At 37.0% G+C, this 12229-nt stretch overlaps 1 protein-coding gene across 1 annotated transcript; it reads left to right on the top strand.

The window, feature by feature from the left end:
• The first annotated feature begins 3608 nt into the window (after nucleotides 1–3608).
• Nucleotides 3609–11986, top strand: LOC134794542 (uncharacterized). Its single transcript, XM_063766354.1, has 6 exons — nucleotides 3609–3943; nucleotides 4405–4467; nucleotides 4549–4608; nucleotides 7376–7472; nucleotides 7821–7980; nucleotides 11910–11986. Exons 1-6 carry the CDS (start codon nucleotides 3864–3866, stop codon nucleotides 11984–11986), a joined length of 537 nt encoding a protein of 178 aa, XP_063622424.1. The 5' UTR covers nucleotides 3609–3863.
• The last annotated feature ends 243 nt before the right edge of the window (nucleotides 11987–12229 follow it).

Raw genomic sequence — 12229 nt, forward strand, 5'->3', positions numbered from 1 at the left:
TAGTTGGGTTGTTTTTACAGTTTTAGCTATTTTCTTTCTTCTAGATTGTTATTAGAACTTACTTACTCTTACAGAAAGAAGAAGATAGTTCACTAAGAATTCCAGGATTTCTAAATTATAGTTGTTCGTGAACTGAGTTGTGTGTTGTTACTGCGTGGGACCCACGGAACACAATAGACGGTGCAGGCCGGAGTTTAGGCAGACCGAAAAGGAGATGGCGGGACGACTTGGACGCATTCTACCCCAAATGGTGGGAAAATGGCGATGACAGGGTCGAGTGGAGAAAACGAGGCGAGGCCTTTGCCCAGCAGTGGGACACCAAAATAGGCTAGGAAAAAAAAAATGTTCGTGGGATGTGTCACCCTCAGGCGGTGATTTTTTACTTTCTGCCTTGTACCAAATATTGCGATTTAATTAGGTGACTGCTATGTTTAATACAAAATTAAATCACGAATTACACATAGTTGACCCCCCCTCCCCCCTGCAAACAAATTTATAAGTTTATATGAAGGGGGTCAGTTATCTCTGCAGCCAACTGTACTAGTTCAGAATAGAATAGATAACTAAGTACAAGTACTAATACAGTAGGTTTAATTGAATAATACATTCTAGAAACAGTAACTAAGCTCATTGGGAGCTACACGCATTATTGGCCCGCTGGGGGTGTTTAGGTAGATTGATATAATACACGTCCCTAGGCATACCTATTGGTTCTAACACTGTATACTGTACCTAAAGGTCATTCTGCTGTTTTTTTACATGTTCGTATAATTATTAGAGTTTGTTCGGAAAGAGAAGAGTCGTGGAATGTATTGGGCTCCATACATTCCACGACTCTTCTCTTTCCGCACAGACTCTAGACTAAATCAAGGTATTTTCAATATCAATATAAATACTTAGCTATTAATGTTTTTGTACTATTTAATTTTTTTTAAGTAGCTTATGTTACCCTTAACATAAAAAACTAATGGACTAAATCACATCAGTCACCAAAAACTGATGAATAGTTTTGACGCTACAATGGATCATACAAACAAACCCACATACTTACAGCCATATATTATAATTCATACCCGATTACGGATGTCTGTATGTTTAGTCAGCTGCAGATATAGTTGACCCCCTCTGCAAACTAATTTATTTGCAGGGGAGTCCAGTCACAGAATAACTAAAAGTACTACCGTACAGAAAATTCACTCCTTCACAAAAGTCAGCTTTAGGTATAAAATTATACCTATACTCGCCGCCTGCAACAAAATTGAAACTTATAACCGCGCACGAACGGTGAATCTTCATTGCACGAGCGTCACGTGACACGACTATCGTACCCTGCCCGGGAGGGCGCCGGCCAAATGTACCTAAACTGCGTAGTGACACCTTCTGGTTCAGTTATCTCAGGAGCTGTATGTACCAAACAGAGCCTGACGAAACGAAACCAATCTACCATGCCCCTCCCTAGATCCCTGGATTTGCAGGCGTCCATGGGCTACGGTGACCGTTTAGGTACCATCAAATGAGCCGTAGGCTTGTATGCCTCCAATGTGGTATTAATAAAAACATTTTTCGGAATCTGGTAAAAACAAAGGTGTAAAAAAAAACAAAAAGTCGAACAGTGTTAAAAAGTTTTATTCTCTAAAATATAAACTTTTATTCCTAATATCCAACGGGTACAGCGTTATTGTTATTGTAACCAGAGTTGTAACTAGTGTAACCATTGTTATAAACGGGTGTTGGTACTACTGGGGCTGGTATATATGGAACTGGTGCTACCGGAGTGGGTACTACTGGGGCTTGTACATTTTGAACTGGTGCTACTGGAGTTGGTACCACTGGGGTTGGTACGTAAGGAACTGGTACAGGTACTTTCTGTCTTGGTGGGACTGGTAACTGAGTGCCTTTTGGGAGTTGTCGCCTTTCGATCTTCGTTCTACCGCCGCCTCCGTGTCCGTGAATGATTTTAGCGTTCGGGCACTGGTCTAAGTGTACGCACTGGCCGGTGACCGGGTTTCTGACAGTGGGGTGGATGCAGTAGCAGGCTGAGTAGCCACAGGTCTGCTGTTTGTCTGGTCTGGGGCGGGATTCGTAGCAGGTTGCCTCACGGGTTACGTAACCACAGCCGGGGAGGGAGTACAGTTGGGTGCCTGGTGGGCAAGCTTGACCTTGCGGGCCTGAGGAAAGTTTTGAGGTAAAGTTGGATGCTTACATTTAAGAAAAACGTGATATAAACGAGACGTTAACTATCGTTGTGTTTTCATAAACAGAATACAGGTGGTGACCTTTTTCTGAAATGTGTTTGATCCATATGCAATTTCATGTTTTAGCGAATTTAGCGTGAACAAATATGTCGATAGATTTAGTAGGTTTAGTAAGGAACACAAATGTATGGAACAGCATGCACTTTAGTCTCAGGCGATGCCGCTTGGCACGATTGTTCCTTAGGTCAAACAAAGTTGATCTGGCCCGGTAGCCGGGAGATCATACCATGCAGACCCCCCAAAAAGGGGGGGGGGGGGTGAAATGGTCGGCTGCCCAGGTCCAATCTATGCTATATTCCTTCCTAGTCTGAGCAACTAGGGCAAGTTATATATCATTTTCGTATAATTTAGGGACGGGAAATTCATTTTCGAAATTATACCTTTCCATACAAAAAAAAAATCTTTTTGTACAAAAAATGAAAATGTTATGTAATTTTTTGTAACATCCAAAATCGTCACAAAAAATTACATTACATTTTCATTTTTTGTACCTTGCCCTAGTTGCTAAGACTAGGAAGGAATACTTATAGCATAGATTGGACCTGAGGAGCCGACCCTTTCACCCCCCCCCCCCCCCCCCGTTTTGGGGGGTCTGCATGGTACGATCTCCCGGCTACCGGGGCAAATCAGCTTTGATTGACCTAAGGAACAATCTAGACTAAAGTGCATGTTAAATGACCTTACTCAACCTACTAGCTGGTTTGTTAGTGCACGACACCTTGCATTTCGAGACTACGCGCTGCAACTTGGCACAGTTGATTCTTAGCTGGTCTTGAGCAGATACAGACCGGGAGCCGTCGAGAGCCACCTCTCATTTAGTGGGGGGGAGGAGTGAAGTTCGACGCTGCCGCGCTTCACTTGGAGCAACATTTCTCTAAAAGTATACCTATTAGGGCATGTGATATATAATTTTCCGATAAATTAAGGATGAGGAATCTGTTTTTAGAACAAAACCAATGCACTTTCTAACAAAAAAAAAGAATAAAGTAGAAAAGACTAAAAAACGTATTTTTGTTTTTTTTATAATTACCAATTTTTTTTAAAGTGTTGCAGGAATCTGAAGGCCGTTCCCTGAGCCAGAAATGTAAAAATACCCCAATAATTATCCTATTTTTCTAAGAAACGGTGATATTTGTAGACGTGGGAAAAATAAATATAATTCTTGATTATATTATCTTTAATAACACAGCTTTCGATACACGATTCATAACACTTCGCTCGATACAATTTATTCCCAAAGTAACCTCCAATTCGAATTTTTACTCCAACTTTACTCGTTTCTTTACTATGTAACACTATGAAACAAAAAAAGGAGAAAAATCAAGCATAAGTATAACAGTAATTTGACAGCTTTAGAAAAACGATAATTAGAGGCAATATTTTTAAAATAAATAAACATCAACTAATTCTATCGTAACAAAATATCGACTCCGGCCTGCATGCTCTATCTCCGTCCGTCTTTCGAAATGAGACAGTGATGGCTGAGCGCTCGTGCCAGACGGACCTGTACTAGGTGTCCCCAAAACAAATATAAGATTTACTTATAAAAACTGTGCTGTGTTGTGTGTCCTAGTGATATACCGTGTGCACCAAAACCTTTAAGTTATAATGGGTAACAAGCAATTGAATAAAAAGAAGACATCTCGAAAAAGACAACTCGGAAGATTCCAACAAACAATGGAACTAACGTAAGTAAAAATGTATATTTATTACACAGTGAAATACGTAATTATTACTTAATTTAATATATACTTGATCGTACTAATTAGTAATCCATATAACTTGAAACATTCTAAAAATTAATAATCGCTCCATCTACCGGTAAACATTGTCATCATCTAAATAGCTTAAAAGGATATCGCGATTCGCGACGAAGTTTACACCACGCGGCACTAGCGCCGTTGCCTTGCACGGCAAAGACAGAAAACATTGCCGTCTATGTGTGCGTCTCCGTGAGTCGTAGTTGGTCGTAGTTACGCGGTTGCGGTGTAGTGGGCCTTCCTATAAATACGAGCACACAGTGATACATGTAACGCACACAATTAGACGCATAAAGCGTTCTTTTAGCAATCCATCCACCTATCGAGGGTTCGAACCTCAGCTCGTGATTTGTCATTCGTCTAAACTTTTTACTTTTTTGTCTTTCTAGGAAAAGAAGAAAATTGGATAATTTCACAGCCGAACATGATACTATATCTTTAGACTACATCGAGTGAGTATAATTATTTGACTTGTGCTTTTTAGCCCTACCTACGTAACACAATACACTACTACAATTTATCTTTATTTACAGACTGCAAAATATGGAAATGGAATCTCCGATTTCATCAACCACTGACATTCAAAGTAACGAGTAAGTTCTAATTCTAATTGTGGCATTATCTATGAAAAGGGACCTTATTGTCTATGGCGCTTACGACGCACTGCGTCGCACGGCGTGGTATTTATATCAGAGCATCGTTAATAATGGTGGAAGCGCCATCGACAATAAGGTCCCTTTTCATAGATAACGTCACAAATACCTACCTACTCAAGTACTCACAGCGGCGGCGTACGAAAAGACCTTAGTTAGATTTAGATACCTACTGTTTTCCTATCAGTGCAGATGCTTATATCTTTTTATGAATTGAATTGATATTCTCAATTATTTGGACATATTTTGTACTTATTTTCCTAGATGGCTATTAGTAGTATTAGTACTACCTACTTAGCAAATGTTCGCCGAAAACTAATAAAATAAAATGTCGCCAATCAATAATATCGTACGAGATACATTGCCCTCATCAGTTATTTGATATTCTCCAAGAGGTACTTAATTTAAAAAAACCGGCCAAGTGCAAGTTGGATTCGCACACGCAGGGTTCCGTACCATTATGCAAAAAACGGCAAAAATCACGTTTTTTGCATAACTATTTATTTTATTCTGTTTTTAGTATTTGTTGTTATAGCGGCGATAGAAATTCAATCATCTGTGAAATTTTAAACTGTCTAGCTACCACGGTTCATGAGATACAGCCTGATGACAGACGGACAGACGGACGGACGGACAGCGAAGTCTTAGTAATAGGGTCCCGTTTTTACCCTTTGGGTACGGAACCCTAAAAATGTACACTGATAGAATGTAATAGGGTTGCCTGAGTAAGTCCCGGAAATTAAAATCCCGGGATTTACCGATTGTCCGTACTTTCGTTATTCTTTTACGTATTTTTTAATGAACTGGTAGTTATTTTATATTATACCTACCCTACACAATAGTAAATGATTTCCTTTTCTTGAGCGTGTTGACCGATTTTTTATTTTAATAAAACTAATAATCTTGGGCAATTATTTCCATTTTCAATTTCTCATTTACCTGTGATAGAGCATTTTTAGGGTTCTGTAGCCAAATGGCAAAAAACGGAACCCTTAAGGATTCGTCATGTCTGTCTGTCTGTCCGTCCGTATATACAGCCACTTTTTTCTGAAACTATAAGAACTAATAGGTACTGTTGAAACTTGGATTTTCCAACAAAAATAGAAAAAAACAATACATTTTGGGGGTTCCCCATACTTAGAACTGAAACTCAAAATTTTTTTTGCATCAATCCCATACGTGTGGGGTATTTATGGATAGGTCTTCAAAAAATATATTGAGGTTTTTGATATCATTTTTTTCTAAACTCAATAGTTTGCGCGAGAGACCACCTCCAAAGTGGTAAAATGTGTGTCCTTTAACTTCTAAAATAAGAGAATGATAAAACAAAAAAATATATATATGATGTACATTACCATGCAAACTTCCACCGAAAATTGGTTTGAACGAGATCTAGTAAGCAGTTTTTTTAATACTTACGTCATAAACCGCAATTTTATTATGTTACTTGCTAGATGTTACTATTTGGCTACTTTGTTGCTACAAAGTATTTGACGCCGACTGTACCTGTAACCAGCACAATGGTTTATTTACTTTCAAGTAGTTTTCTCCATTGTCATCACTTGTTATAATATAGGTACCTACATAAAAATTTTGAAATTAGTCTGTCTCACTTTTCGACATAACTGCATTTCTGGAATGCTGCGTTTCGCGGGTCTATGGTCAATTTATGAAATAGTAATGGACTAATTTATAAATTGAGTGATGTTGTAAAGAAATGACTGGCTGCTACAATTCTTCGACCGACAGATTTGTCCGGATGCTTAATGAGAGGCAAAATGTGGCTGTTATTGTTCATCATCACTTGATGATAAAAAATAGTGCGAGAAATAGTTGACATGAGTTGCGTATTACCTATTCTCACATGTATCGTACAACGTTTTACAGTACATATAGCCCTATAGGTTAACTGGAAGAGATCCCTCAAAGGGATAAGTTCACCTTTGTACTTCTTGCTAATTGTATGTTATTTTTAATATGTCTTTTAAAAAATAAAAAATAAAAAGTCATTTATTGTCGCAACAAAACTTACAGCAACAAATCGAACAAAGAGAAAACAAAAAAGGTTACAGCTTACATTATAAGGTTAAAGTCCGATAGGGTTGTTGACTGTATATAAAATATAGAATATATGTAATATATTTAATTAACGAGATATACAAGGAGAATGTAATTTTAACGTGACATCGTGTCGTGTGTGTGTTCATATACACTCCATAGTCGCTAACCGTTCCGACACGTCGCAAAAAACAAGAGAACTTGATTTGACTTGACAGTCAACCACCCTATATAAAGGCAATAAGCATTAATTACAGCACAAAGCAGAATAGCGATAAGTATACATACATCTTTTTATAACTATTTATATAATAGGTATAACATTTAGAACTATTTGTTAATGTTTAATTCCTAAGTGCGACAATAGGCTCGGGACTCAGCTTATGCCGCGAGTCTGGCGACTGCACAGCGCTGTTTTTCAGCCCGTACCTGTCTCTAAGCGTATAAAAAAAAAATTGCTAGCTATAGGGGAATACATGCCTTCGTAGCCTGTATTAACATTTTTGTACAATAAAGAGTTTACTACTAATACTAGCCCTTTAAATATTTGACATAGTTACGTAATGTGTGTGTGCATTATCGCACTAGTGCGGTAAAGTCCATATGTGCTGTAAAACATCATACATTTATTTAATTTTGGTTTTGACAGTGAGGCGACCGGCTCAAACATTTTGAACCCACGCATTGCACAGGTGGATGACACTTATCGGGTTCCTAGTATATTAGAGGAAGAAGATACCCATGAGGTAGGTGATTCATGCTAATTATGCTTATTGATTGTAGAGCAGAGAACAATTTTACCTTTTGTACTAACTACCTAGCTAGAATAACATTGTTTCAACTTCGTGTGCCAGAATTCCATCGTAAATTGATTTATCACACGATTCGTAGTCATTATACAGGGCCTTACTTTTATTTCTCTCGTTGGTTCTTTACCACCGGTGCTTTATATGTACAGTCGACGTCAAATATATGTATACATTTTTCACCTTATTACAAAGGAGTATGCTGCAATAGGTACATATCTTTGACGTCGACTGTACATGATGTGACAAATTGTAAATGCTAACACATACAATATATTTTATTTTCAGTTACAAATATCGTTCAATGTGGAAGAAGAGCTTCCTGACAAAACCGTCGGTCGAAGAATTGTCGCAGTTAGTTACCATTCGATTCGATTCCTCGCATTTTATCCAATAAAAGATTGTATGGAAACTATATACATAAACGCAATATTTCACCGACAAAATCGCAATTTTCTTGTTTTGTTCATACTTCAAGATGGACTCTTTGTGACCTTGACGTCACGGTCACATATCGTTTTCTTCGGGGCGTTTCGCGAGTGAAGTACGACTGTCGGACTTTGACTATCATTTCTGACTTTTGTATTCCTTTAATGCAATGGATCCCATATAGACTTTTGATCCTAAAGACAAACCTGATCGATTGATACCATAAATGAAAATTAGTCATCTATTATCGATAAGTATATATGTTTTTCTTCATCAAATTATCAATAATTTTCATTTTTTAGATTGTTCCCTCTATAAACTCCTAATAGTCTACCTTGGTGCCAAATAGGGAATGCAAATCGGTTATTTTTTGTATGGTATTCATTTTAAAATGTCATTCAGATTATCAATAAGAGTTTCTTATACCGTATTCGAATTAAAAGAAATATTTTATTAATAACACAATTCTCTCTAGTTTTTGCTCGTATTTAGTATACAACTAACTAATTATTCGTATAAAATTATTTATCGTAGAAACACTCGTATAGTTTCAAAATAAGCTATTTTATTTTGTTGGCATTGTCAAACCCATTGACTATTTTTGTTTTGCTTTAATATATGGTCAGTCGTAAAAGTATTAGCGTCAGCAATGGATTTATATAATGTATTTCTTTAAAAAACATGATATTTCATGCTAAGTAACAGAAAACAGTCAAATATTGTACCGGAAATATTAGTCCCGAAAATCCCGAAAGTACCGGGAATTTAATTTTGAAATCCCGGTTCTTTGCTTGGCTCTAAATCCCGGGAATTCCCGGTACTTTCGGTACCGGTATTTCCCGGGAGCAAATCCTAGTATGTAGGACTGTAGGTACTGTAAAACGTTGTACGATACATGTGCCAATAGGTAATTCGCAACTCGTGTCGATTCAAAACACTCCCTTCGGTCGTGTTCGGATTTATCGCCACTCGTTTCGATTTTCCTATTTGCCGCACTTGTAAACGTAATGTAGGTAAGTACTATTACAATATGGTGCTACTTTACCGCATTAGTGCGATAATTAGCACATTACGTAACTATGTCGAAAATTTAAAGGGCCATATTATGTACTGTAAAACGTTGTATGATACATGTGCGAATTACCTATTTTTCGCACTTGTACCGGTATGCCCTAATTAGGGTTCCGTACCCGAAGAGTAAAACGGGACCCTATTACTAAGACTTCGCTGTCCGTCCGTCCGTCCGTCCGTCCGTCCGTCTGTCACCAGGCTGTATCTCACGAACCGTGATAGCTAGACAGTTTAAATTTTCACAGATGATGTATTTCTGTTGCCGCTATAACAACAAACACTAAAAACAGAATAAAATAAAGATTTAAATGGGGCTCCCATACAACAAACGTGATTTTTGACCAAAGTTAAGCAACGTCGGGAGTGGTCAGTATTTGGATGGGTGGCCGTTTTTTTTTTGCTTTTTTTTGTTTTTTTTTTTTTTGCATTATGGTACGGAACCCTTCGTGCGCGAGTCCGACTCGCACTTGCCCGGTTTTTTTTTAATAAATATCGATGATATACCTGCACAGTATACCTAATAAATAATGATATTATAGAAAACTTGCAGTCATTAATTTGTTTAAATATAAACTGTATTTACCCTTATAATTAAATATTATTGAAATAAGAGTTGACTTCATTAAAATGAATATTTAATTTGCACTATGTTTCATTTATTTTTCCAATTTAACTTTAACGCCATCTATGAGATGCGTCATGCTTTTTTTCAGTATTTAGTAATACGTTTTACAAATCAGTGTCCTGTTAGTTCATTTAAGTCGCTACTTCTTGCGTGGCGCTGTTGTATCGTCATTGTATCTAGGGGCGGGATGGGTGGCGTGAGGGGAGGCTCGATTGTAGATTTCATTTGGGTACGGGAACGGCCTTAAGCGTGGGTCAGAGTGATCTCATATATACTTATAATTTGTTCTACAATCGTTTATTTTTTTTAGTTTTTCATAAATAACTCGTAAACGGTAGCCCATAGCAAAAAAAATATCTTTTACGTAAATAATCTACTTCAGATTTGTCATAAAATAAGTGCTACTTTTTTTCGCTACAATCAATATTAAAAAAGATATTAAAGGAAGAAAATAAATACTAAGGTCCCCTTTTTTAGTCATTCGTAAATAACTCGTAAAGGATGGCCAATAGCAAAAAATATTTTTATACATGAATAATTAGCATACAATTTCCTACAGAAAAGGTTATTCAAACTTTTTCGCTTGGATCAATATTTAAACACCTTAGAATTTATTTTCTCTCTTTAATATCGTTTTTAATATTGATCCCAGCGAAAAAGTTTGAATGACATTTTTAGTAGGAAAATTTATGTAAATTATTCATGTAATAAAACATTTTTTGCTATTGGCCATCGTTTACGAGTTATTTACGAATTACTAAAAAAGGGGACCTTAGTATTTATTTTCTTCCTTTAATATCTTTTTTTAATATTGATCCTAGCGGAAAAAAGTAGCACTTATATTATAAGAAATCTGAAACAGATTATTTACGTAAAAGATATTTTTTGCTGTGTGCTACCGTTTACGAGTTATTTACGAAAAACTAAAAAAATAAGCGATTGTAGAACAAATTATAAGTAACCTTCCCACCTTCATATGAGATCACTCTGACCCACGCTTAATATTATTTCTTATCTCCCATTTATCAACAGACTTGTATAATAAACCATATATTTTTAAACGTAATAAGTGTAGCTTTACGACTATATTTTTTAATTTCAGATTCCTGCAACGCTTTTAAAAAAAAATGGTAATTATAAAAAAATCAAAAATACGTTTTTAGTCTTTTCTACTTTATGCTTTTTTTTTTGTTACAAAGTGCATTGTTTTTGGTCTAAAAATAGATTGCTCGTCCTTAATTTATCCGAAAATGATATATCACATGCCCTAATAGGTATAGTTTTAGGTAAATGTTGCTCCAAGTGAAGCGCGGCAGCGTCGAACTTCCCCCCCTCCCTCCCACTAAATGAGAGGTGGCTCTCGATGTCTCCCGGTCTCTATCTGCTCAAGACCAGCTAAGAACCAACTGTGCCAAGTTTCAGTGCATTGTCTCAAAGTGCAAGGTCCCCATACAACGGTGTGCACTAACAAACCAGCTATACTAGATTCAGATTCAAAAGCGCATTTGTTTAAGTAAACAAGTATTTTTAATATTTGTCGACTTAATAGTTATAAAATACTTACCTACGAAAAATCAATATTCAATAATGGTACCTATACCTACATAATTTTATTTACAGATGAAGTCCATAATTGTTTACCTCGTATTTTCTCGGAAACGTTCGTATTTGTCATACTACTTCAGTCGACCTCAGTACTTTTTGTACCTACTGAGACTGACTGAAATAACAAGACACGTTCGTTGATACGTTATCGCAGTGATGGGCAAACTTTCTTCATGATGAGGGGCCAAAAGTTGAAGGAATTTCAGAGGAGGGCCAGATTTACAGCAAAAATGTATTATTATTATATTGCTGGCCATATTATAAATTTTTTTAAATGACCGGCGGCGGGCCAGATAAAATCTTTCGCGGGCCGGATCTGGCCCGCGGGCCGTACGTGAAAATACTAAGAAAAAATTATTATGCACTACATCTGTACAGAGTTTTGTCGGCCTTATTTACTAAACTTTAATATCCATTACCAGCACGGCTATCACGAGTACTAATTTGACATTTTATTTGATTTCGATAGCATTCCCTCTCAATCGCACCAATACGTCAGTGCGAGGGAGATGGACTGCGATCAAGTTTACGCAGTAGCTAACGTAAACGTCAAGTGTCAACTCGTGGTACTGATAAAGTAAGCCGCATCCATGAGTTTATACCAAGTTGCGGCAATAGACCACTGCCATTGTAATTTTTTTTGACAGAAATAGACACTTACCCAGAGGAACCACATTCGCTGATACTGAACACAGGCCAACGACGGCCAACAGGCAAGCAGTAACGTATTTCATCTTAAATCTCTGATCAAAAGTCCTCCGTGGTAACCCTGGTTACCAACTACCGAAACACTGAAGCAAAGAACGGTGATACCGCTATTTAAGCAATTTTCTGTAACATGCAATACAATGGTACCAACCATTTTATTTGAACAGTTTGTGATGAACTCATTATTTAAATTGATAATAATAAATATCACAAGTAACAAAATGCAAAAGGCACAGATGGGTGTAGTAACCAGAGTAAC

This window comes from Cydia splendana, chromosome 1, assembly GCF_910591565.1.
Source record: "Cydia splendana chromosome 1, ilCydSple1.2, whole genome shotgun sequence".
In the NCBI taxonomy this organism is placed as follows: domain Eukaryota; kingdom Metazoa; phylum Arthropoda; class Insecta; order Lepidoptera; family Tortricidae; genus Cydia; species Cydia splendana.

Coding starts and splice junctions, on each gene's coding strand:
- LOC134794542 (XM_063766354.1), top strand. CDS start 3,864: ATGGGTAACAAGCAATTGAATAAAAAGAAGACATCTCGAAAAAGACAA. Junction 4,609..7,375: donor ACTGACATTCAAAGTAACGA/GTAAGTTCTAAT, acceptor TGGTTTTGACAG/TGAGGCGACCGGCTCAAACA. Junction 7,473..7,820: donor AGGAAGAAGATACCCATGAG/GTAGGTGATTCA, acceptor TTTTATTTTCAG/TTACAAATATCGTTCAATGT.